The sequence below is a fragment of the Dreissena polymorpha genome, chromosome 2 (assembly GCF_020536995.1).
Source record: "Dreissena polymorpha isolate Duluth1 chromosome 2, UMN_Dpol_1.0, whole genome shotgun sequence".
Classification (NCBI taxonomy): Eukaryota; Metazoa; Mollusca; class Bivalvia; order Myida; family Dreissenidae; genus Dreissena; species Dreissena polymorpha.
In genome coordinates this window covers 126,290,591-126,318,454 of record NC_068356.1, presented here as the reverse complement: position 1 = coordinate 126,318,454, position 27,864 = coordinate 126,290,591, and the positions used below count along the sequence as shown (strand labels likewise).

At 34.9% G+C, this 27,864-nt stretch overlaps 2 protein-coding genes across 2 annotated transcripts in view; one reads left to right on the top strand and one right to left on the bottom strand.

Annotated features, from left to right (window-relative positions):
* LOC127868911 (synaptogyrin-3-like) overlaps nucleotides 1–20,301 on the top strand; it is a 23,834-nt gene extending 3,533 nt beyond the window's left edge. Inside the window, exons 2-4 of the mRNA XM_052411063.1 lie at nucleotides 5,913–6,129; nucleotides 7,454–7,608; nucleotides 12,136–20,301. Coding sequence (XP_052267023.1) covers nucleotides 5,913–6,129; nucleotides 7,454–7,608; nucleotides 12,136–12,342 — 579 coding nt within the window. The 3' untranslated portion in view covers nucleotides 12,343–20,301. The remainder of the gene's footprint in view (nucleotides 1–5,912; nucleotides 6,130–7,453; nucleotides 7,609–12,135) is intronic.
* Nucleotides 20,302–25,860: 5,559 nt separating this feature from the next.
* LOC127868915 (uncharacterized) lies at nucleotides 25,861–27,268 on the bottom strand. The gene is made up of 2 exons (XM_052411080.1): nucleotides 26,852–27,268; nucleotides 25,861–26,066 (listed from the first exon to the last, which is right to left on the bottom strand). Exons 1-2 carry the CDS (start codon nucleotides 26,985–26,987, stop codon nucleotides 25,885–25,887), a joined length of 318 nt encoding a protein of 105 aa, XP_052267040.1. The 5' UTR covers nucleotides 26,988–27,268; the 3' UTR covers nucleotides 25,861–25,884.
* Nucleotides 27,269–27,864: the final 596 nt, after the last annotated feature.

Here is a 27,864-nt window from a genome sequence, read left to right as displayed (position 1 = left end):
CGTACATGATGAAAATGACAACAATATATGAACACTTTAAATATACTAGGCAGTGGCTAGTCCAGTCTTCACGCTAAATATTTTAGCCAAATAGCCCTTCGGGCTAATCAGATGGAATTTTGAATAGCCCAAAGATATGTTCAATAGCCCGAAGAGGTCAATATAAATTTTATGACTTTTTTGGCCAGGAACACCCAAATAGTTATTAACTATCAGAAAATCTACTTCCATTAATAAAAACAGATGCATGTGATTACAGTAATAAAGGGTATTCTGTTTCCTTTTGAAATACATTTTATACAAAATGCACCAGATAATTATGCTGTTTATTGTAACTTTATTGTTACACATGTTCTCATTCAATGATTCCATTAATCAGTTTGACCGGTGTTTGGTTTTATTTTAAAGCAAATTGATTATTACTAGGACAATCGCCAGTGAATTTCTGAATTGTCGGTTACATAATGTGGCTTCAGAACAAAAGGCCATTGGGTGTGTTAATTGCCCAATATACCAAGTGACAATGTCTGCTTCTTTAATTTACTCCCGATGTTTTGATAAGCACGTGTTAACCGTGAAAAGTATTGTATATATTCGTAAACAGATTATAAGTAGCAAAGTACATGTAGGTCACGTAGCAGAACGAGATTTCAGAACAAACGAAAGTACTACAATTAAGAATAATAAGTTGAAAAAACATCTTCTAATACGCAAGAATAATTGATTAAAACACATGGAAATCTAACTGTAATAAGGATCAATTTGTTTTTAATCCAATGCAGGGCCAAATAACCCTTCTTCGCAAGGGGCCTCTTTTTCTTTCCCTTAACCAAAATGGCCATTTCCCCTACAGAAATTTCTTTATAATGATGCATTTTTCTCTAAATTTCCAATCTACCTCAGTATTTTTCATTTCCCAAAGCCAAAAAAATGTGTCTTTTTTTACCCGAAAAAAAGGCTGTAGCCCTTTCCCCAAAGTTGTTGTTTTTGCCCTGCAATGCGTACAATATCCCTTACAGACTTTTATTTTTATTGAAAAATTACTTTTGCCATTTTTCATGAATTATAAATACATTTTCGGAAAACGCTTCTAAAATTAAATACGCTTCTAGATTGATCATTATTTTAAAACATTACGAAGTGCCCAATGCGCGAACATCCCAGAATGTGATCTACGCATGTTCAGTTTGAATAACCTCATCTCGATTGGGCGTCAATTGCATCATTACTTTAAATAGCAACATACCTGGATGTTTACACGACAGTTTAGAAAAATGGCGGCTGCATGTGTTCATGCAATTCTTTAAAACGTATAGCGTCATTTTAGGCATTTAAATAGCGAATTTAATTGTGCCTCTTAAAAACACGTATAAATCAGGTTATTGATATGACGCTTAAATATTTAATCGACCAATCGGGCTATTTAATAAGCATTTAGGATCGACCGACCGGCCCAAGAATCGACTCGGGCTTCGGGCTTATAGGCTAATTCGAAGACTGCTAGTCGTACGGCCCCGTACGGCTAGACAAGAGGCTAGCCGTACGGCCCGGTAAGGCTAGACAATAGGCTAGCCATACAGCTCTGTACATATAGCCTTTCCTATGGAGATTGTCTAGCCGTACGGCTTATAAGGTATAAAATTGTCATTTAGTGCTGTTAATCAGTAATAAGTCTGTTTAAGCTCATAAAAGTTTAAAAATTCTTCATCTGTTATTATTAAAAGATCTGAAAACTAGATGCGTTTGCATTACGATCTGTCGCTGACAAATGTATGATTCTGTAAATAATGTATAATCTAGATAAGAGGTATAGGTTTTCTTAATTGTTTAAGATAATAAAAGTTTGAATACGTAAGTACGACTTAAAATGCACATGGTGCTTATTTTCGGTGTAGAGAAAGTTGTACATATGGATTCAATTAAGCTTTTATATACTACAAACTCTGTTTTTGTTCAAATTTGAGACAATTATCATTGTTTCCTTCGGTTTGAGCGAACCGTGTTTTGTTATAAACTTTTCTCATTCTGATGTCGCAATTCTCATTGACTTAGTTAACATTATTTACTATATATTTATTGTATACATTTGATATTTGCATGTACAATGCGTATTTATATATTCCAGGGGTTTTTCTGCCTATTTTGGGAAAAGGAGTGTGACCAAATTGGGAATTTTTTATCGACAAAATTGGCCATTTTGGGAATTTTTGCTTTGATGAAATGGCTCATTTGGAAAAAAAATGTGAATTTATCATGCTTAAATAGTTCAGTGGTTTAACAAATAAATTTGTTTTTATTTGTTATTTTGTCTTCTTTATATAATCAGATGCAATATTGGGCATGTTCAAAGTTTATTCACGTACTGCAGTTAATTTTTTTTTTTTTTTTTTTGGAAATAGGGAATTTTTTTTATAATTTCGGTTTGGGATCGGGTCTGTTTGCTTTGAGAGTGCCTCCGTTTTCCGGAGGCGCAGACAGTGCTGAAAAACCCCTGTATTCCATATAAACAGTGATTTATATTGATAGCTGTAATTGTTGTTTGGCAAAATAAATTAACATTTTCATATCTCCTTTGTTTACACCCTTGATATACTATGCACGAATCGGATTTCCAACCACGACGAAACATAAACCATACTGCAAATTCCGTGATGACGACTACATGAGCTAGTCTAAAGGCTAGAATTTTCGGAATCTGCATGTAGATTAATAATTTATCAATATATTTATGTGTTATAACAGCCGTACGGCTAGACATAGAAAAGGCTATGCGTACAGAGCCGTACGGCTAGCCTATTGTCTAGCAGTACGGGGCTGTACGGCTAGCCTATTGTCTAGTCGTACGGGGACTGTACGACTAGCCACTGCCTTAAATTTAACAAGAGACTCGATTAAACAGCTTATGAAACAAACACGTGTGAGATCAATATTTGATCGACAATTATCACATTTTGAATATCCTAAGGAACTTATTATGCTTTCTATTTTGATGAAAAATATATGACTAGTTCACAACAATTGGATTTGAGCAAACAAATAGGAGATCAATAAAACCACATTATAATTATGTACTGACAAAAATGAAAACGTATATATGCAGTGAACTATGATAACATGAGAAGATAACTTAAAACACTTATTAATAAATAATTAACACATTTAGACTTGAGCAATCAATCATGAGATCAGAATCCTAAATACCTTAAGCACTAACAATTATGGAAACGTAATATGAAGTTTATTTTTTGATAAGAATATAATGATCAATGACTAGTTTCTATAAATTAAGATGAAACTATTTTAGAACATAGAAGAAAATAACTACACAAAATGTGTACAAGACAAAAGTGTATTTAAAAATACCTGAATGAAAAATGTTAAAGCAAAAAGTGAGGTCTTTGTGGGTCTGGAAGTAACGTCAGGCACGGGCTCATCGCAATGTGTCATCGTCATCGTACATCGTAATGCTTTGATTGCATCAGTGAAGTCATAAATAGCGCCATACTATTTTCCGTTCAAGATTCTACAATTCTTCCGCAACGTTTGCGTCATCGTCGTATTCCTCAATGCCGGAGTACAAAGTCTCGCCCTCGTTCGGATTCTCACTGTAAAGTTTAAACCTCAGATAGAGAACCTCGTTTTTCTTCAAGCATGCATACTGATAATACGTCTGCAGCAGTCCTTCAGCCACCAAATTTCGAAAATACGCTATCGATTATCACCGGAGTCCCCCGCAAGATAGATCCAGGGACCAAAATTAACCTATTAAGGCATTTGCATTTGTTTGCAAGTTGATTTTTTTTCACTTGCAAAATTAAAAACTTACTCTCAATTTGGGATTTTAAATATTTTTTATTTAAAACAATTCATTTTTTGTACCATATTGCTTAAAATTGTGTGTTATATGTTGGCTACCTAAAAAAGCATAATCATTGGAACAAGGTATCTCGATAATTAAAGGCATGGGCACACATCAAATATTCAGCAATTGTGACTTGAAACTCAAAATTGTTTCAAACAAGCTACCCAAAGACACCAAGTACTGGTTCTAGGCCCAGGAAACGGACTCGAGAGCGTTTATATAAGCCTTAGGCTTTCGATGCAATCAAGCTCAAATAAATAGGTTTAAACTAACTTCAGTTGCCATTTACAAGGCTAAATTTTCAGTCATGATCTAGATTGATGTCATTCAGTCATCCATTTTATAACTGTTTTGAGAGCTGCTGTCGGCGTGGCTTTCCCTGTAGTTTTTGGAGCTTTAAGTTTCTTTGCTGTCTCAGCGTCCACGGACGCCGGCCTCTTCAGAAATTGGATTGAGGAACGTTTTTTATCGTGCAGACCACGGAGCGTATGTCATCTAGATTCCGTGTGCAGATTGAAAGATTTTTAGAAAGTCGCAATCACCGAGAGGCTTATTAGCTGCAAGCCCCTAGCAAACCATAGCTCGTACCAGAGTAACTTCCCTTGAAGCTAACAACAACAACAACAATGGCTACCGAATGTGTTTATGCAATTCTTTAACTTTTTAATTGTTTAATTTAAGCAAGATTTTGATCTAGAAAATGGGAGTCGTGATTATAGAAAGAAATTATCTCTCAATACTTACAGGATTTATGGAAAAACAGGTTTGTGAAATCTGAAATTTCTACTTGCAAAAAATTGCAAGCTTTATATTTTTTAACTTGCTATCCATAAATCTCGCTCGCATTTTGCGAGTATGCGAGCTAAGTTTCGGTCCCTGAGATCTCGTGTCTAATCAAGTTACCAACCAATCGTAATAAATCCCACTTTATATGGAACCTCCGTAAGATAGATCGAAATGTCAATTCAAAACTTCGACTTTCAGTTTGATAACGTTTTTTATAAAACCTTTATGTTTTGAACATTTATCCACAAACAACATGCACATTCATATCGATGGTAACAGGTATTGTGTTTGTTACGCTGTTTTAGGTTGATTGAATTCGAATATATAGACAAACTTGAGACTTATTTTTTGGCCGTTATAAAATTGGTTAACAAGAAGAACTCTTGAGCTGTATTAGCTATGTACCCATAAAAGCTCAGAGCATTCAAGAAGAACTAAGCTTAGTGGTAATCCAACATTTTTTTCTGATATTATTTCACTCCCAGGATCATATTTGATTTTGATTTGTTACATATATCAGATAAATGATTGAAGAAAAAATCACATTCAACTCAACTTTATTGGATAATTGCCTTTTTATGACTAAAATCCTTAAAATTAACTGCGGGAAAAACAAAAACAACACCACTGTGTGCCATTGTTGATTAATTTTTCGCCCGGTATATTTGTGGTAAATAGGTTAAACAGCGCTAATATATTATTAATCATGAATAAACAAAGATCTGACATACCACTCAAAGTAACAATCAATAACTTATATAAGAATTTAAATATATGGAATTTAAGACAGCAAATAAAATAAATATCACAGTTATGTTCAAGCACTGGCTGATTTTTCTGTTAAGACAATCAATTAAACTATAAATATTCAAATAATGTTAAAATCTTAGTTTCACCACATTTAATTACCAAAAATCGATTCATACTGGCAGGGTGAGATGTTTTCTGTCAGATTTGACAAGAATGTCATGCAGGATTGTTTATGTAAACAAAATCCAGAGGGCGCTAATGATATACCGCAAGTTAACCCGACCCACAAGTTAACCGGGTTTGAGTATAATTAGCCCAGTTTTCCCAGATAGTCTCATTCATTACTCTTGAAAAATGCAAACATATGAACACATTGAAAACGAAAATAACCAGAGAGGAAAATATTCTGTTTCATTGGAAATATGACGTGTATTTGTCTTCGTAGAGAAAAGTTGTCATTCTGTTTAATCTTATAAGCTCAACAATGTGATGGTAGTTGACCACAACATTTCAGGTGTTTTCGATCATAGTGTTTGGCTGCATATCAGCGGGAGGATACTACGATCACAAATGCCAGATGAACGACAGTGGGGCCTGCGGATATGGCATTGGAATAGGGGTCACTGCATTCCTGATTTGCATTGGCTTCCTCATCCTCGATGGCATGTTTGACAGCATTAGCAGTGTGCAATACAGGAAGTGGGCTGTATTGGCCGACCTAGTCATCTCAGGTAACCCTTTTACAAAGCATATATTTTAATGGAACAGGAAGGTTTGTTATCTTTTTTTTCTAAAAAACCCCAACAAAACTACATGTTATCGTGCATGGGTTACACTGGCTAAAAACATTTGTTGCCACGTACTTGTGCCTCTTTGAAAATCTTGGATAAATCTTAATGTCAATTTATATAATGATGATTTTTAGCAAACATTCAAATGTGTGCTTTATCATATGATCTTTATCTGAAACTTGGTCGTTGTCTTGAGCTATTAGTCAAACTCAATGTTGCAAGATATTTGTGTTCTGGAATGATAATCCATTAAGCTTTAAAGTCTACAGCAAACAGGAAACGCAACAATCCAATTTGTTTATTCATGTCAAAACACAACATATATACATATACATGCAAATCTTTCTTTCTACCAACCATATTTTCTCTGCCATTTCAATATACGTCATATAAAGGTTATCAGAAAAATAAGCGGGCAAAAATCTGAATTTTAGAAATTCGCATTGTGAAATCTTCTGATGGGGAATAATGGGTCTTTTTAATTGCTTGGACCTTAATTGCACAAAGCCATCTTATGTTCTTTCACAGGTATTTTTGCTGAAATTTTTTAATTCAGTGCTCATTTGATTTGTTCACTTTAAGGTAATGGCTTATAGAACAAAATTGAAGAAACTTTCCTGTATTTTAAGAAGTTTTCAGAAAGCAATTGGGAATTGTTTAATTTTTCCTTATTCGGGAAAGTGCCTTTTATGGATGCTTTAGATAGAAGGAAAAAAGTAACTTTGTTGGTAAAAGCCTAGCCTTGTTGGTTAACTGTATATATTCATATGTTGTGTTAAATCTGTGGGGTAGCAATTGCGTTTGGTACATTTGGTCTCCAATTAGTGCTCATAACATGGAACCGCTAGGTGCCCATATAATCAAGGTTTGTATAAAAGAAAACAATCAGGTCTTTTTAAAAGTGATTCAAATAGCTGGATGTAATGTTCTAAAACAAAAGTGGTGATTGAGTGAGATTCAATATTAAATCTCAACAAATAAAATCATGGCAGAATTAGCATTTGAGTCTAACCGAGCTGAAAAGTGATACTATGAGGTCCAAGACTAACCAAGCTGAAAAGTGATACTGTGAGGTCCAAGAGACGCCCAGATAAGCCTTCACACAAAGCATGACTTGTGCAGCACTAAGCTAATTAGTAAACTAAAATGAAACAAATCCAACAATTCATGTTTGCATAATGTGTGTTGACTAACTATATCTGTTCTTGTTATATTGCAAATGAGATTCCTTGTAAAATAATAATCTTCCAATTTCATTTGAAAGGTATGTGGACGTTCCTGTGGTTTGTTGGGTTCTGCTTTGAGACGGACATGTGGCGACGTACATCTCAGTCCTCAGATGCATTGGCTCCCAACGGACACGGGCGAGACAACGTGCAGGCAGCCATAGCGTTCTCCTTCTTCTCCATCCTGTCTTGGGTGAGCCACTTATTAAAACTGCACAGGGACAATATATATATATTAACACTGCAACTCCAATATATGGCGTTTTTTGGGGGCCCAAAGATTGCGACCGTGATATATCCAGCACTTGTCAGGACATTTATGTATGTATAATTTAGGGTTTTTTCCCAGAAGGGGAAAGGGGCATGGCGCATTACTTTCAAAAAGGGCATTTTAAAGTGCAGTTTAGGCAAAAGGGCAAAACGTCCTTGAATATTTGGTTTTGGGAGAAACATGTAATCGCATTAGAGGCAGTTGTGGGAAAAACATAAAAATATAAACAAGCACATTTAATGGTAATTGATGCATTTAACTTACTTTAATTAATATTAATATATTAACCTTGCAATGTCCATTTAAGTTCTGTGCTGTTTAGGTAAACTGTACAGCATGACAAAGATAATAAAGCAATATATGAATATGCATATGAATCTGATTTTAAACAGATTAACTAACATATAAATAAAACCATGTTTGTCTTATCCCATTTTCCAACGATAATCCTGTCAGATATTTTAACTTTGCAAGTAAACTGAACACTAACAATTTACAAACACTCGTTTACGTGACAAACATCCACTGATAAGATTACTAATAAATATGTAGTTGGTATCTAAAACGTGTTATGCATCGTTGATTATCACAGGCATTTCATCAATCCCATTCTAAATGTATGATCTCCATCGTTAATTCGATCGTTATTTGCCATTGTTTCCGAGTCACAATTTATTTTCTGTATAGTCCGCCATCTTGTTAAAATGATGTTAGCAACAGGTGCGCATAGAAATGTAAAATTGTATAATATGTCCGCTAATACGAGATTTGCATTCTGTTTAATTAGTATACTTAACAGTTATTCTTTAAATAATGGATTGATATTGACATAGGATTATTCAGGCATGACGAATTCACAACCGCGCAAATCTTCGCTGCCTTGGGGCCATAATCTGATTATAGTCGGCTTAGAAGTTTGGTTAAGAGGCAATTTTAAAAGATGTTATCAATAAGGTGGCGTGGCGGCTTTTGCCTTTGAAAAGGGCAGAGTGGCGCTTAAGAAAGGCGGCGTGGCGCAGCGCCATGCAAAAAAGGCCTGGGAAAAATACTACATATATCGTATATGTATGCATTAGCATAGTTTGGCAATCTCAAAACATGCTATTTACCTTCCTTATTGCATTATGTGTTAAAACCATAAATCCTTGTCTTAAATTTATAGTTGTTAAGTTATAGCACATTTTTAGCAGTAGTCTCCATTGCCGCTGTGTTTATGTCAAGCTGACCAAAGGTGAATATATGAGCTTGGGTGGGGAAATATGGAGGTTACAATGGCTAGGTGACATAGATGATATCTGGCTACTGCTTATGAATATAACAAAAAAAACTTTACAACTATTACTAGTAATTTAAGGCAAGGATTTATGGTTTTAACATACGGATATAACATTATTCGATAAGGAAGGTAAATAGCGTGTTTTGTGATTGCCAAGCTATGCTAATGCATACATATGCATAAAAAAATGACCTGACAAGTTATATTGCGCGCTGGATATATCACGGTCTACCGCGATCTTTGGAGCCCAACAACTGCAATATATTGGAGTATACAGTGATATGTAACACAGCAGGATTTTTCCTGGCCATTATGGGAAAAAAATTATGTAAATTATAGTTTTCCTGTTAGATAATTTTTTCTATGTTTTTGAAATGAAATTGAGATATAATAATCATTAGACAATTCTTCCTAAATTTTTTTTTTTATGTCCCGCAGTCTATTCTAGGGGACTGGGGGATATATTGTTTTTGCCCTGTCTGTTTGTTGGTTTGTTTGTTTGCGTCAAACTTTAAAATTGGCCATAACTTTTGCAATATTGAAGATAGCAACTTGATATTTGGCATGCATGTGTATCTCATGGGGCTGCACATTTTGAGTGATAAAATGTCAAGGTCATCCTTCTAGGTCAAAGGTCAAATATATGGGTGGGGGGACATAGTGTTTCACAAACACATCTTGTTTTTTTGGAAATTGGGATATTTTTTTACAATTTCTGTTAGGGATCAGGTCCGTTTTCTTTGGAATCGGGTCTGTTTTATGGCCTTTTTTTACATAGCTGAAAACCCCCTGAATTAACATGGCAAAATAACTTGAAACATGTTTTACTCTGAAACCACAAGACTTAAACATTTGGTATGTAACATTGAATTGTGGTTTATTACAAACGTTTAAATAGTTTCCCTGGGGTCAAAAGTAGCCACGCCCAAGGGTCCAATTTTTAGCTCAGCTGTTTTCCGAAAACCCGAGGTATTGTCATAGCCAGCTCGTCGTCCGCCGTCCGCGTCGTGCTAAAACCTTAACATTGGCTCTAAAGTGCTTCCACCTACAACTTTGAAACTTCATATGTAGCTGCACCTTGATGAGTTCTACATGCCACACCCATTTTTGGGGTCACTAGGTCAAAGGTCAAGGTCACAGTGACTTCTAATATAAAACTTTTACAGAGGCTCTAAAATCAAAGTGCTTACACCTACAACTTTGAAACTTTATATGTAGCTGCACCTTGGTGAGTTCTACATGCCACACCCATTTTTGGTCACTAGGCCAAAGGTTTAGGTCACTGTGACCTCTAATATAAAACTTTAATATAGTCAAGGTCACTGCAGCCTGAAATAAAAAACATAAAAATGGCTTTAAATGAAAGTATTCTATCTACAGATGCATAGTCTCTCAGATGAGTTCTTCTAGCCACTAACCTTTTCTTCTGACAAGCTTTCATTTATTCAAAACTGCACCCACAGCCGAGCGTTGACACCCGTATGCAGTGCTCTTGTTCATTAATACAACTTGCTTCATATTACAACATGTGGTGTTGGGGTATGCATCATTTCTTTGGAAATATATAGCTTATACTACTGATCAATGTTAATGGTTGCTGTACAAAGTGCATCACATGTAAATGTGTTTCTTATCTGTACATCACATCAACATTCATAACGTAAAAAGGTTCGTTTGAGCCAATAAAACAGTGAAAGCTGTTTGATAACATTGAAATTGAATACTGGTATGTATTTGTGTCTCGGTGTGGGAAAACGGGGTTTAATGCATGTGCATACAATGTTGTCCTAGATTTTGCACTATGCACAGGCTAATCAGAGATGACACATTCGTTTTTTATGCCCCCTTTCGAAGAAAAAGGGTTATATAGTTTTCGCACTGTCCGTCTATCAGTCTGTCTGTCAGTCTGTCACACTTTTCGTGTCCGCTCTCTAATTCAAATAGTTTTCATCTGATCTTTACCAAACTTGGTCAGAAGTTGTATCTAGACAATATTTAGGTCAAGTTTGAATATGTGTCATGCCGGGTAAAAAAGTAGGTCACGGGGTGACTTAGTGCATTTCAAGGATTTAGTATTTAGGTTTTGAAAAATGCTCATAACTTCTATCAAAGCGTTTATAGGGGGCATATGTCATCCTATGGTTACAGCTCTTGTTTGCTAAGAAGAGATAACCTTGAAATGAAAACTACATGTGCCATAAAAATGGAAAGTGTTATTATTAGCCTGTGCAGACTGCACAGGTTTATCTGGGTTATAACTTTACGCACATGCATAAATCCCCCTTTTCCTAGAGCGCAGCTCATATATACAGGGAATAATCTACATGTGCGTCCCGCGTCTATGACGCACCAATATCGAAATAGACGCATCGTTTTGAAATATGTGCGTCCACTCGGATGCATTGCTGAACTGTATCCGTTAACCCATAAAAGAATCACAATAAGTACGAACCATCTTGTGTACGAGACAAAAGTGTAGCAATGAACGCTGAGTTTAACCGAATGAGGCTTGAAGACTCGAGCAAGTCTTCTGATTGGCTCTAATAGAGCTGCTGATGTATAATACGAATCAATTAGAATCGACCTTTAAAATAGAATGTGTTATGATATTTTCTCGAGTCCCGGATAAAACCTGCTTTAACTTTGTGTAACTTAATCATAAATAATACAGAAAAAATGCTTCCGAAATAAGGTGTTGAAGCTTAATCCAAAACAAACAAATCTAAACTTTAATAATGGAAGGCCAACGGCTCGCAATTTGGACGTAAACAATAATATTATCAAGCTCGCAATTCAGATGTTAACAATAATATTATCATCGATTTGAATCAAGTTGAAATGTTATAACAGGTTACATTCCTGTAACAGATAATGTTATAGCCAATGTGAAGGCAAACAAGATAGTGATAACTCTGAATCTGTTTTTTTTTGTTTCAACAAGTTTTTGAGATTATTAAAAGTTTAATGCAAGTATGTAGTTATTGAGCTAGTGTGATTTAGACATATTTTCTTCACTACTTGGTATCTTTCAAAATTTGGGACCCTTCTTTTTCAAGGTGGACTCATTAATTTTGGCCTGGGACTCATTGGTCTAAAATCTGCGAGTTCAGGGACCCATAGATAGTAAATTCTAGATTATTCCCTGCAAATAAATATATTTATATATAATTCAGGGTGTGCTGACATTCTTTGCGTTCCGTCGGTACCGTGAGGGTACATCAGACACCCTGACGTCTGGCTATGGGGGGGACCAGCCCCAGAACCAGTCCTCCCCCTACTCCTCCTTCCCGGGCAGCGACGCCAGTGACCCCTACCAGCAGCCGCCATTTTCCAACCCCAAGTCAGGCGACATCCCCAACTACCAGCCTCCAACTTATTAGTTCCTAGGGACACAATGCACAAGATGTTTTAATTGTTGGATCGTTTATTTTCATGCCCCCGGTAGGGTGGCATATAGCAGTTGAACTGTCCGTCAGTATGTCAGTCTGTCCGTCCATCCGAAAAAACTTTAACATTGGCCATAACTTTTAAAATATTGAAGCTATTAGCAGCTTGATATTTGGCATGCATGTGTATCTCATGGAGCTGCACATTTTGAGTGGTAAAATTTCAAGGTGAACATCATCCTTCCAGGTCTAGGGATCGAAAAAACAAATCCAAGGGAAGTAATAAGCTTTAAATGGACATAATTATCTGACCTGCCAAATTATATATTTTTTTAATAAATCAAAGTGGCGCAGTAGGCGGCATTGTGTTTCTGACAAACAAATCGTGGTATAAGGTCAAGGTCATCCTTCAAGGTCTAAGGTCAAAATACAAATCAAAGGGAAGTAATACGCTTTAAAGGGAGATAACTATTCAATATTGAACAAAGGAACTTGATATTTGGTATGCATGTGTATCTCATGGAGCTGCACATTGAGTGGTGAAGCTACAGTCACGGTAGTGGCTATTAATTATTTACTACTAAAAATAGAGAGTGGCTTTTAATTTTTTGCTACTAAAAATAGAGATTTGTTAGAGACAATTATTTTCAAGGAAAGTAATTTATATAATTATAAATCTCATATATATTTCCTTACCAAGAATTTAACTCCTTTTCACAGTTACTGTACAGATTTTTTATTTGGACCATTTATAACTCAAATGAATGATTTGTCAAAGTTTTTTTGAAATGATATTATTATCATATCTTTACTGTACTAATTTGTGAATGGTAAGGTTCATTACATACCTCTGGACTTATGTCTATAGGTACATGATGAACTCTGGCTATGATCTCTTTGATAAACCACAGGCCTTGGTTGTCATTGATGTCTGACTTGGTCATTTTGACTGTCTACAGACCCCCCCTGGTTGGATTGGACAAAATCCAAGGGAAGTAATAAGCTTTAAAGGGAGATGATTTCTTTACCTGCCAAATGATGAATAGAATTTTTTTTCAAAGCAGCGCAGAAGGGGGCATTGTTTTTCTGACGAACACATCTCTTGTTCGATTTTTTTCTTATACTTGCTTTGCATAAAATTTTCATATACTGGTTAAAGGTATACAGCTATTTATTTTATGTTGTTATTTTATATTTTGTTCTTTTCTATATGTTTGAATTTCTATAGTTTATGTTAAAACTCTATTGATTACGTATAAGTAGATCAAAATATATTGTCAAAATATGATGGGTAAGATAGGTTGAAATCTTATGTTAAATTCTGATCAGTTGCATTTAGTATTGCTAGCTATTGTGGTCACCTTATGTCAGATTCTCGGTCAAAGTGCGTTGGGTTTCAAATTGTCTGTGAGTCAAGGTTAAGCTTTTTACCTGTGTGACAGGCCAAATTTAACTTTCAATCGTGATGAAACATGGTCTGAAGGTTTATCTTTACAATATCTAGTTTTGAGTCAAGGTGACATGCATCCAAAAACAAGGTCATCTGATCAAATCTTAGAAAAACGTGTTACCACTATAGAAGCCACATTTAGGACTTAATCTTGATGAAACTTGGCCAGAATGTTTTTAATCTTTATGAAACTTGGCCAGAATGTTTTTTAATCTTGATGAAACTTGGCCAGAATGTTTTTAATCTTGATGAAACTTGGACACAATGTTTTTCTTGTGTGCATGTAGGCTTAGGTCAAATCTGGGTCAAAAAACCAGTTCTTACCTTATAAAAAATTGTGGCCACTCTGGATGCCAAATTTATTGCTAATGCTTTCTGAAACTTTGGTAGAATATTTATCTGGACAATATCTAGGCAGATTTTGAATTTGGGTTACAGAAACTAGGTGTCCAAATAAAATCTTACAAAAAATCGTAATTACTACTTTTCAGTCCACATTTATTTCTCAATCTTGATTTGGTCAGAGTGTTTATCTTAGCAATACGAGGACAAGTATGAATTGGGGTCATGTGCGTCCAAACACTGGGTCACCAGTTTAAAATCTTATATCAACCTTGTTACCACTTTAGAGGCGGCATATATGCCACAATTTTGCTGCAGCTCTGTCAGAATGTTCATCTTGACAATATCAAGGACACATTTGAATCTGGGTCAAGTAGGATCAGAAACTGGATCACCAGTTGAAGTCTTCAACATTTTGTGTTCATGTACTGAGATGAGAGCTTGAAAGCCATCATGGCCCTCTTGTTTGTTATTCCTTCCAATTGATCAAACAGCTGTAACAGGACTACATGTCCTAGGGTTTAAAAAATATTCAAGAAGTATGTTCTGCTCAAACAATTAATGCTTTTATTTAAAAACACATTTTTTGGTATTTCATTTTCAAACAAAATGTACATTATTTGTTCATTCATTTTCAAACTAATGTTATTCAAAATAACTAAGCTTTTTGTCAACAATGTTCAGTAATTATTTTATTTTTTATTGGTTGATGATATTGTTTTGGTATATAACAATGCAAGTTAATGTTTATAATTTTGAATGTATTGCATAACCCCAACAACAGGCACGTATTAAACTATTATGAAGATAGTTTTCATCAATTTACTTAATGAAAATTGCAATTTTGTGTTCAGATGTATTTGCATGGTAGGTAGACTGTAAAGCCATAGTTCATGATGTAAATTCATTCCTTACAAAGCATTCCATTGTAAATTTGTGTATACAAAACTTTTGTTTTTTCTTTATTTATAAAAGAATAAACCCTTTTTTTTATCTTTCATGGGGTGATCATTAAAAATGATGCTTTTTTCCTTATTATTTAAATTTATTCTCACACTTTCCTTTGTGATTGTCTTTATCCCAATAAAGTTTTTGCAGCGTAATTATACAAAATCATTATCAGAGACTATGAACCCTTCACTTACAACTGTCACCTTTGATTTGAGATTAGGGCCTCTGTCTATTGGGCAGGAGGTCAAAGGTTCAAGCCTCACATGGGGCACATTCTCACATGACAGGCTGCCCACTCAGCATTTAGTTAAAAAAAATGGTACCAATAGCCTTCCTGCCAATTCCATGGCATAAAAGATAGGAATAGGGAGTAAAGATGTTTTAGCAGTCAAGGTGTTTCATATAAGTAAAAGGTACCTGATGCTTATATAGAGGGGTTACAGTATGTAAAACAAACACTTTACTTTCACTTTACCTTTATGAGACTTTGTACTGCATCTTTGAAGATTTATCCTGTTTCCAAAGGCTTTTGATTTGTCTTAATGTAAGTGAACTTTGGTTTAAATTTTCCTTTGTTTGATAATGCAGGTTAGACATGCAGCAAATCAAACCTGATTTCATGTTTAAACCGATGTAATGAAGAGGCTATTTTGATGATCTATTTTGCTTTCAACTACATTAGGTCGCTTTGCAAGCATCAACCAGGATAGTTTGTTTTACACATCATTGAAAGCACTCTTTTCAAAGTTTGAGGAACTCATGAGAGCAATAAAATCTGGTGTTGAAGTATAAAGTTATCTCTTTACCCTCATTCTGCCAGGTTTGTGATATATTTCTGCAGGTTAGAGAGATCAGCACTTAAATACATCTTATTGCCTCAAAGATTTTGTCTGACTTAAAAATGGTACTGTTTAATTTGTTAACAATAACAATGTGTTAAGTGTGGGTAAAAGCAGTTATCATAGTTAGGAAGCATTGATATAATGCTCAGATATTGGCATGCACTGCAACATACCACTTTTCTACTCTAAATGGTCTGATCTTTACCTACTCAACTCTTTCATACTGAACAAATTCGATAATGATTATGTGTATATGCTTAGAATAATTGTTTGGTTGCATTAAAAATAAAGAGATCTTGTCTGTAAATATTTTTTTACCCATTAAGATTTCTGGAATTTTTACTTTAGTCATTTCTCATATTTTCATATTATGTTCAAGTTTGAGTTTAACTCAGATGTAAATGGTCATGTTATGTCTATAGACATGTGCATTTTGTGAATCAAAATTATCCATCAGGCATATTTGAACATGGTCAACTTGTATATTAAGTGTTTGATTTATTAATAGATACTACTTCTATTGTTATTGAAACATTTAGGTTGTGTTGAATAATAATCATCAGCAATGTATATAGTGGGAAAATGTTTTCAACTCCATTACATTATATGCCTGGTTGGGAAGTAAGAAAGTAAGAAACATATATGGTAATTTGTTACAACAACCATATAAGTTGTATTGACATAAAAACACTTGGGGTTAAAGTTCTTGCATTTTAGCTTTCACTGTCAGAGTTAACATGCATAGGATATCGCATCATAAAGCTGTGTACATTTTTGAGATATCAAATTGTTTGTTTTAATATTATTTATATCAGTAAATGCACAAGGTATGCTTGGTTACGACATTTTAGGAAATATGACACAGTTTTATTGTCCATTGTGTGTTGTTTGAGAATTAGAAACTAGTTTGTTGTCATTCTATGCATTAGTGTGATATTAGACACCTATCCATATTTATTGTTGATTTCATAATACAATGTAACTTACATGTCTGTTGATGTATTTTGTGGTAAATGTTGAATGTTGTGTTTTAGAAGTGTTCAGATTGCACTGGTCACCAACAGAATTTATTTGATAAATGCAAAAAGTAATTAACCCTTTCAGTACGGGAACTGAATTTTAAAGGCCTTCGCAAACAGTTTGGATCCAGATGAGACGTCACAGAACGTGGTGTCTCATCAGGATCCAAACTGTTTGCTATTCTGATAGTATTTGAAAAAAAATCGAAGAAAATGCTAATTTTAGATATTCAGCAGACGACATTTTAGCAGACGACAAATTTCCCAGCATGCAAAGGGTTAAATGGATCAACAACACAAGCTTAAAACAACTTTTTACCACTCACCAAATATAAAAGGAAAACATTTCCTATATTGTATTTTTTCAAATAAATAATTAGAGAATCTCATAATAATTGGCATAAGGCAAGATATGTATGATAATTGTAGTTATAAATGTAGTTTTTAACATTTTTGAACATACTATTTAAACAAATTTACAATTGCCAAAAGAAATATTTTTGTATTGAATTGCTGACATAACTGTTTCTGTATGTCCTTGCAGGCTAAAGGTAAACATAAAACATTTTCTGGAATTGTTGGAATTGTAAGTTACCGATAATAGAAAAATTATTTCATTTTTTTTTAAATCTCTTGAAGACACACATTAAAAACGTAATTACTGATGTCAGTGTCGCGCATCTGCATAATATCTGGTTAAGGTAAACTTGCAACATCTGCACCAACTGTTTCTACTTGAGGTATTAAATTGAAACTTAACACATGTTTGGGTTCATTTGGTGCGGTCACTGCCCATGTTCAATGACTGACCTGCAATGATAGCAGAAATATGCCCCTTTTTGTACTTGAAAAATCCAGCATATTTTATGCAAAGACTCCATTAGACTGAAAAAAACACTTACAGTTTATTTTAAGTGATTGTTATCGACACGGAAGGGCCAAAACCATAAGTGTGACCAGCTTTATAGCAGCATTATGCCCCTTTTGTTCTTATTCAAATCTGGTTAAGGTTTGTGTGCAAGATGAAATTTAGGTTAATGTTTGCATGCTGTTCATATCACAATAACCACTACACACATTGCTCATGTGAGAGGTCACTGACCAAAGCTCATAACTCTAAACCGCAATTTAGGAGGATTATGCTTTGTTTTGGCTAACCTGAGCACAAGGTACTCGTGAAGAGCTTTTGTTATCGCCTTTTATCAGTCCTGCATTGTCAACATTTCCTTGTTGACACCTAGAGGTCACATTTATGGTCGGATCTTCATGAAACTTGGTGAGAAGATTTGTCTTACTGATTTCTTAGCTGAGATTAAAACTGGCTCGAATTAAAGGAAAAGCTTGTTAACACTTTGGAAGTCACATTTATAGTCAAATCTTCATTCAAACATGCTCAGAACATTTTTTCTCATGATATCTCAGCTGAGTTTAAAATGGTTCCGATTCGTTGAAAAACATGGAAGCCAGTAGGTTGGGCAGTTTTCCATTTATGGTTATATTGAAACCTTAATAACACTTTTCAAGTTACATTTTAGTATAATCTGCATGAAACTTGGTCAAAATATTTTTTTTATAGATGTCTAGGATGAGTTTAAAAAATGTTCTGGTTTACTGAAAAAGATTGATGACTTTGGGTTGGTCAGCTTTCTTTATATGCCCATAGTAAATCCTTGTTAACACTATAGAAATTATATTTGTCGTCTGATCTTCCTTTATTGACACTGTAGAAGTCACATTTATAGTCCAATGTTCACCAAACTTGAACATTTAGGGCAATGACATTTCCACTGTGTTTAAAAATGGTTGTGGCTCATTGAACTTTGTAAGAAAATTTGTTGAAAGGATATCTAGGCTGAGTTTGAAAATCATTTCAGTTTGTTGAAATCATGGCCGCGAGGTGCAGGGCAGCAGTTTTCCTTATTTTGCTTTAGTGAAACCTTGTTATCACTCTAAAAATCACTTTTCAGAATACTTAAGTTCCTTTGGTTGTCAGTGGGCGCATTTGGGCCTATGGCCCTCTTGTTGTACTTTTGAAACGTATTTTCCTAGGATTGCAATAGGGCCAATGGGATCATGGTAACTGTTACTAAAATATATACTACTAAATTTTAATAGCAAACAGAATCAGACCAACTGTTTGGGAATTTTTAATCGGTCTTTCATGACCCCAATCGTTCTAGGACCGACAAAACCGAAAAAAATATGATCCCTGCTACTAATAAACACTTTCTGGAGCATAACTGTCCAGTATAGATATTTTTTTAATTACTTTAAGGAAGTGATCATTAATATGAAACTAGTGTTATTTGCAAGAATCAAAGTCAAGTCACAATGTAAGGTTAAAGGTCAAACTAAAAAGACTGTCCTAAAGTTATGGTTAACACTTGCTTGAATTTATTTTTGGGGGAGCATATAGTCGCCGCTACGTCTGCCAGTCCGTGGGTCCGTCCGTGCACAATTTTTGTCAGGGCTATTTCTCGGCAACTAATGACCGGAATTCAATGAAACTTTATGGGAAGCTTCACTACCAAGAGGAGATGTGCATATTATCAGCGGGTTCTGGTCGGATGATTTTTCACAGAGTTATGGCCCTTTGAAATTTTCTATAAAAAAATTCTTGTCCCCCCAACTTCTGTGCCCTCAAGACGTTTCCTTTTATCTGAATATATTGTGCAATATTGTGACAAAAAACACCCTTTGGTGAGCATCACCCGTCTCCGACGGTTTCTTGTCTTATGTGGATGGACTTCATATAACTTGGCAGAAATGATATGCATGTTGGAAGAGAGATGAAGCAGGTTCAAGGTCAAAGATTTTGATAAAGAAGCAGTCCTTCACACTTAAGCACCCGTCTCCAATTTACTTATCAATATTACTTAAGTCTTTTACATAAATCTGCTGTCAAAAAATATGCAAGCCCCTCTGCTTAAACTGGGTTTAATGCATGTGCAGATCGACATGCTTGATGTTAAGGTGTTTTTTTTGCATCATTGCAGACTGCACAGGCTAATCCGGGACTGGGCCAACATTTTGTGCACATGCATTTAATCCGTTTTTTCCAGGGCAAGGTTTATATTCTAATATTGCTCTCCTAAAAATGCAGATTAATGCATTCATAAAGGCTATTAGTCAAAATACTCTGGATATGTGTTGTGCTATTGAGCAATATGTTTGGTATTTGTTTAAATGTGAATGTATTAGAACATAAATTGCACATGTGTTAGAATGTCTAGAATAAATTGTATTGTAATGGTTTTCTACATTGTTATGTATCAATGCTTGTTGTGACATCCAACATTTTCCAATAAATCATACTTTGTTGTAACAATAAAATGTTCAGGTTGGATAATTTGTGCTATTCTTTTACCAATCATATTCTTATATGAGCCCGGCTCTTGGAAATCTGGGCGTACTTCATGCGCGTTAAGTGTTGTCCCAGTGCATTCCACACAGGCCAATCAGGGACGACACTTTTATTGTATTTTTCGTTTAGAGGAAGTATCTTCTTAGCAAAAATCCTTTAGTCGAAAAATGTTGTCCCTGATTAGCCTGGATTATATGCTCATATAGAAGGACACTTTATGCACATGCAGTAAACACAGTTTATCCAGGACGAGGCTTATAAAATGATGCACACAAAAGTCTCTACGTGGTGTTATGTACAAGGATTCTTACTCGCCCTGTACGATGTGTACTTCTCTGTATGATATTGTGCATGGTCAGTAGTCATTTAATGAAGTTATCTTAACGAAAAGCATTCTTTTTCCAGCATTAAAGTAATAATGGGACAAAAGTTAGCTTTACTGTAATTAATTACGTCATCGGATTTAACCCCACAACGTCCATGAGGATATTTAGACAATAACACACGGCAGAGCTGGACCGGACGTCTATAATCTGCCCAATGCCGACATACAATTAACGGCCCGACCTGTACAAATCTGGCAAGGATAAAAATGATCCCAAATCTTATAGACTCAATACTTTAATCCAACATGCTTGTAAATTATTAAAACATATGTTTAAGAACCGACATGAATGTTTGTTGGAAAACGTTATTAAATTAAAGCCTGAATTTATTTTAAAGTGAGGCAGCAACCTTAGCCCTTAATTGTACACCTTTCAATTCGTTTAAATATTTAAATTCACAATGTACGATATTATGTACTAAGGCATATGTGTAAGGGCACGCATTGACATCCTTTTCTGTATTCTTTGCATTTTTGACGATGCTGTTTCAGCATCGTCTAAGGTATGATACCATTGAAAAAATCTTCACAATGGCGACCTATGTAAAAGACCGAGCCAGTCCGATTGAGATAATTCTCGGGTCGTAGAAATACCGAAATCCCTGTTATTACCGAAATCCCCCAAAATCCCCAGATATCCACAGAAATCCCCCTTAATATTGATTATTTCTCAAAAATTCTGCGGATTAATATATAATATTGCAAAATAAACTGAAATCACTGATGCAACATTGTTTTTATCCAAGTTTGATCGTGAAAAACTAAAATATAAACATTATTATTGGGACTCCCAGTATGAATTCATAGTGCATATTAATTTTGCACAAGCACGATCAGGTACCAAAATCCCCACTGTAAAGACCGTCGAGTGTCAAAAATTCATCTGGGGCTTTTTTTTATATATTATAAAGCAGCGGTGCAGTCAAAAACTTAACAACAATATCCCACTTCTGTTGAAAAATATTGACTTGTAGCGGGGATTTTGGTAATTCTACATTCGCCTAGCAGAGTTGTCGTTCGTGTTTCACCATTCAACAATGGCCTCCTCCATGAGAGTCTCGTGTCAAAACTTTCTTACAGCATAAATTGGCTTGTTTCGCTATTTAGAAGCTTTCATTTAGGATATATGAATTATTTATTCACTATATCTCCGCTTATGACAACAATAGATGGAATTCGAAGGATATATACTCGATGAGAATGAAGGACTTTCTGGATCGTAACAGCTTGACATGGCAAAACTGGCATACTGGTATTTTTAGTTATCAATTTAAGTCACATTTTGCTTTATTAATTGTATTCGAGCATTTTGTGACTTATTGAATGACTATGATACCCGATATCAACATTTCATCGGGGATTTGCAGATCACCAAGCTGTCCTGAAATTTAACATTGATTTCAAACTCTTTACTGGTTTGTACTCTTTCTTCTATGTTAGTACTTTTTATCATTTTAAAGTTAAATGAACTGTGTCACAGTAAAAGAGACATTAAGGCGATTGTGGCCAGTTTGGATCTAGATCAGCCGCCCTGCAGTCGCTTGAAAGCTGTTTGCTTAAAAGCGGTTTTCTGACAATAACAAATAATTTAATTGGATACTGTTTGGACTGCGCTTTTCCTGTGACCTGGCTCAAATAATAGAATTGTCATTAATAAAATTATTTATTTCGAACATTAATCATTTTTTTTTCTTGTCCTTCGGGATCAATGACTCCAGCACTTTCCTGTCGAGAATTGAATACTGCTAAAGGCGATGCTAGGGGGCGTGAGAGATGTTGCACCTTCTATTATCGCTCGATTGTTCATTGTCGGCTTGGGTACTACATACATGTACACTGGGTACTCTTAAGTATACTTACATGTATCCCGGGTACGGTAAATGTACTAAAATATACCCGGGAAATTTAACCCTAAATCAGTCGTTGTCGACTTTTTTTTTTGTATTAATTATATATACACATTTATGTCAATTTTCTGTAGAATGGCCTCTATATTATCGGAACACATACTCAAAAAGCATGGTGATGCAGTGTTTTTTTAAGAGAAGTTTGTTTAAGATAATCGGTTGCGCGTTTTACGACATCGGATTTTGGGCGCGAATACAACTCGGGTACAGTCTAATATGGACCGAGTACAATTACGTATATTTTCCGTACCTGGGGTACATGAAAATATACTAAAGAGTACCCGGGGTACATGTAAGTAGTACCAGAGCAGACAATGACCATTATCTCTAATGAACCGACTCAAAAAAACTGAGTTGGCAATTATTTGACTTAATTTTTGGTTTGGTTGCTCTCGAGGGATCGAAAAATTTCAGAATGTTCCTAAAAGCCCTACAGGTTTGATCCCCAGAAGCGACATTGAAAACTAGCCATCTTTGTTATCTAAAAGGCTGCTAAACCTGATATACAATGATAATGTGAATTTTCTTTCACATGATGTTCATCAGTTATATTATATAAAAACTCACAGCAGTAGTAAACAACTGGGCCGGTATTCATAAAGTACCTAAGGTGAAAATTACCTAAGGTTACAAATATTTTCCTTAGTTTTATGCGTTTTTTCCCTTAACTTTGCGAAATTCCCTAAGTTTGTATTCATAAAAATCTTAACCTTAGGAAAATCCTTAGGACTGTTATTTTTCCCTTAAAAGTTAAGGTTCGTACATAGCTGCCTTAACTTCTCGACTAAATCCTTAAATATGGCGACAAAACAGACGATATTTTCATTTTACAACAATTTCTGCGTTTAATTTTCATAAAAAGGTATGTATTTTTTACTTTTGTTGTTCGGTGTTTAAGACTACTGTTATATCACTCACAATCGGTATTTACGCATACCGGAACTTCATAACAAATATGGCGGATCAAAATATACGCCAACTTATTTGATCAAATGTCTGTGTTTGTTTGGTTCAAACGATGTCTGGGTGTATGATAACGTGAACCATTCTTTTGTTTGTGAAATAAGTCATCAAAAGATTCGGTTTGCTTTTCGTACATCCGGACTGTTCACCATTTAAAATCGAACTAGAAGTTGACGTCGAAGAATGAGATAATTTTTAATTTTGTGTTTGGGCAGCGTTGGAACTGGATTAATAAAAATCATTATCCAGTGGAAATCCCATCTGTCCGATATATTGACCCATGGTTCTGGGAGCATGAATCTTACTTGTGTCAACCTTGATGATTAGTGTCAACTGGCCAGCCTTTATTATTATATTAGTTTCATCAAACAGGTACTGTTTATCTATAGTAATCTATGTTTAGTTTTACATGCAGAATGCCAAGAAGAAACTTCCGTGAACTTGTAGATGTTTTAGATAAATTAAATAACACTGAATTAATTGAAAGATACAGATTTGACAGAGATGGAATTTTATTTTTAAACCAGCAGCTTGAGCATATTATATCTCCCACAACTCAAAGAAACCACAGTCTCAACAGCATTGAAAAAATATTATTAACACTGCGCTATTTTGCCTCATCAAGCATACAACTTAATGACGGTGACATCCATGCCGTAAGTCAACCAACAGTCTCTCGGTCGATTACTGCAGTAATCGATGCCCTGACACTGCCTGAAATTGTGAGGCAATATATTTGTCTGCCCACAACTTTATGGGATGTCAGACAACAGAAAACGGACTTTTTTAATGTTGCTGGCTTTCCCAACGTTATTGGGGTTGTAGATGGAACACATCCAGATACAGGCACCAACAGTTGATGAACCCCAATATGTCAATAGAATGGGGTACCACTCCATTAACACACAGGTAAACTGTATATGCCATGCTCCTAGAAAGACTGCTTTCATATAAACAGTGTATATTATAGTATAATATAATACATTACATTGTGCGTGTTTTCTACTTTAGTCAGTCCACACATTGGCTGCATTACATGAGGACCACTTATTATATATATCACATCTATTTGTCATTGTAGCTTGATTGGTCATTGTTGGATGGGTAAGTATTAACTTTCATGTACCTCGGGTACTCACTTAAGTATACGTACATGTACCTCGGGTTCAGTAAATATACTTAAACGTACCCAGTCAATATTATACTGTACCCGAGTTGTATTTCCGCCTAAAACAGATGTAGTAAAACGTGCTATCGATTACAGTTAAACGATATTCAATTGTTCATCTTAAGCAAAATTCTATTTAAAAAAACTGCATCAACATGCCTTTTGAGTATTAGTTCCGATAATATAGAGGCCATTAAACAGAAAGTTGACATAAATGACAACACAATTAATTAAAAAAATAGTCGACAACCACCTATTTAGGGTTAAAATTCCCGGGTACATTTTAGTATATTTACAATACCGGGGTACTATGTTAGTTTACTTAAGAGTACCCGGGTACATGTGAGAAGTACCCAAGCCGACAATGACCAAAAGAGCGTCATTGTATGTAGTTGCTTATAAAAAAATATTTACATAGACGTGCATACATGAACTACAGTAACATACTTGCATATCACTTGGACTTCAATATTGATATGTATTTTTTGTGAATGTTGAGCTTAAAAAAATACAAACATATTTTAATTTGTTAGAAAAATCATTCATCGCTGGTGTAGTTTAAATTCTCAACTAAAAAATATAATTTATAGGTGTTTGGGTCATATAAAAATAATTTATTGAAAGGTTTAACTCCTCAAACTTCAATTTGTCCATTATTTATTAACGCCCTGCCAATAGTAATAACTGATATACATATTTAATTCGAAAATTATTTTTCAATGACAATTGACTTTGTGTACATTTATACACATTACTGTTTCTTTTGACAGATCATTTTTGATGCTAGCTACCATATTAGAGATATTGTTCCAAGATGGCCAGGTTCGGTTCATGATGCCCGAATCCTTCGTAACAGTGGAGTGTACCAGTTCATGGAGGACAACGTTGAGCAAGAAAGACACCAATACTGGCTGGGGGATTCGGGCTACCCCTGTAAACGCTGGCTTTTGACCCCATTTTTGGACTTGCATTTACATTCTGATCTTCCATTTTCACATTGACATCATATACAGGTAATTTATTGCAATTTTTAATTATTGAAAGCATTTTAAAATGTCATGTGGGGTGTATAGTATAAATATAAGTTTTTATTAAAGAATAAATAATATTAATGGTGTTACTACAAACATATTGGGGAAAAAAAATTAAGTTTCACCAGTCAAACTTAGCAGGCGCTGGTGATCATTATATATCCCCCTGTGCTTGGAGACATTGTTTTCCCATTTTTTTTCAAGCTGGTCTGCTGTGCGATGTGGACCAGTGGTATTTGCAGAGAACATTTCTGCAATTTCAGCCCACATCTCATTCTTGGTTACCCTGGAAATCTCTGCATAAACAATAATAAAATGCTATAGCCAAGTAAAATGCCACATGACTTTTTGAGAGTACATAAATGTGCTCATGTATTTTTAGCTCGGCTGTTTTCGGAGAAAATCCAATGTATTGTCATAACCAGCTTGCTGTATCGTGTCGTCCGCGTCGTGCTAAAACCTTAAAATTTTGTTAAACATTTGAACATTGGTTCTAAAATGAAAGTGCTTCCATCTACAACATTGAAACTTCATATGTAGCTGAACCTTGATGATTTCTACACGCCACATCCATATTTGGGTCACTAGGTCAAAGGTCACATGTCACTGTGACCTCTTAAAAAAAAATTCTGACAATCTTTCATTTATTCAAAACTGCACCTGCAGCCGAACGTTGGCATCCGTTATGCGGTTCTCTTGTTATGTTAACATGACACCATTTTCAGTAATGAAGTAACAAATAGTATTTCACCTTGTAATTGACATCCACATTTGAAAATACAACTTGCATGGATGTAATACGTATTCGTGTTGGAACATGTATTCATTTTATAGTTGAACTTTTTTTTTTAATATTTAGCAAATTCTTTTTAACAGAATAAGGCAATGAAACAATAATTACCATTTTAATTTAATTCTAAAACATTTTCAAATATATTTAAGAATATACCTAAATATTTGTTTCCCAATATGTATATATGAACAAAGGAGAATTATGATTAAAACAAATCATTAACATGTTTAAATAGTTTAGTTATAAAAAATGTATTTATATAAAATATAGTATTTATAAATTACTCACTGCTGGTAAACCTATGGATATTGTACTTGTGACGCGAAAGGCCCGTGTCTTTATATTCCTCGCCCATAAGCTGAGAAAGGAGAGAGTTTTCTTGCATAGAAAAATTAGGCGATCTCTGCTTTGCCATCTCAGCCATGATTATCGTCTGCGTTTACTTCCGGGTTTTTCCAATTGTGTACATGCTTATTGTTGTTGAAAACAAGGTCGACGAGAAAAGTATGTTATCGATACAGAAATAATGTGGCAACTGTTTCGATACATACCGAATCCGTAAACCTCACATATATATCCTTTTTGTATCAATTACCCACCATTAACACTAGTAAAACCCGTTCAATTTGATTACAACGTATTCCGCTAAACAATTGTCTGCCATTTTGCGACCTAATTATAGATTCGGTGAAGCGGTTACTAAAATAGTACGAATCGTCGCACAGACGAAATCGGATAAATTTGCCTTAGTTTTTAAGTTGAAATCTTACCTAAGTATTAACCTAAGGTTCTTTATGAATACGAAAGTTAAGGAAATCCTTACCTTAGGAAAATAGTTTGATAACTAAGGAAATTTCTTCCTTAAACCTTAGGTGCTTTATGAATACCGGCCCTGGACAATAATGAACGCATATTTCATTTGTCTTTGACACTTTGATTTTGACATGGCCTAGATTTCAATATGTGACTTTACTTTACCAGCACTCTTGTAACAGAGCTAAAGTTTAAATGTACCATTGAAGATCACCTAAATCCAGATTTGCTATTATAGAAGTGTGGAAAGTTTTAAGGGTGTGACAAGTAAGTAAAAATTGGTCATTACCCAGAGGCCACAACTGATCTATGACTGTTTTAAAACAAGAAAAATCAGTGCCTGATCTATATTTTCTTACATAGTTCAATACAAACTAATTTCAGAACCCTGGTAACAGTTTAACAGTAATGTTACCAATGTGTCAGACCAGGGCCTTGATTTCAAATTTAGGGCATGCATGGTCATTTTTTCATGAAATCAGGACAAA

Coding starts and splice junctions, on each gene's coding strand:
- LOC127868915 (XM_052411080.1), bottom strand. CDS start 26,987: ATGGCTGAGATGGCAAAGCAGAGATCGCCTAATTTTTCTATGCAAGAA. Junction 26,067..26,851: donor TATCCATAGGTTTACCAGCA/GTGAGTAATTTA, acceptor TTGTTTATGCAG/AGATTTCCAGGGTAACCAAG.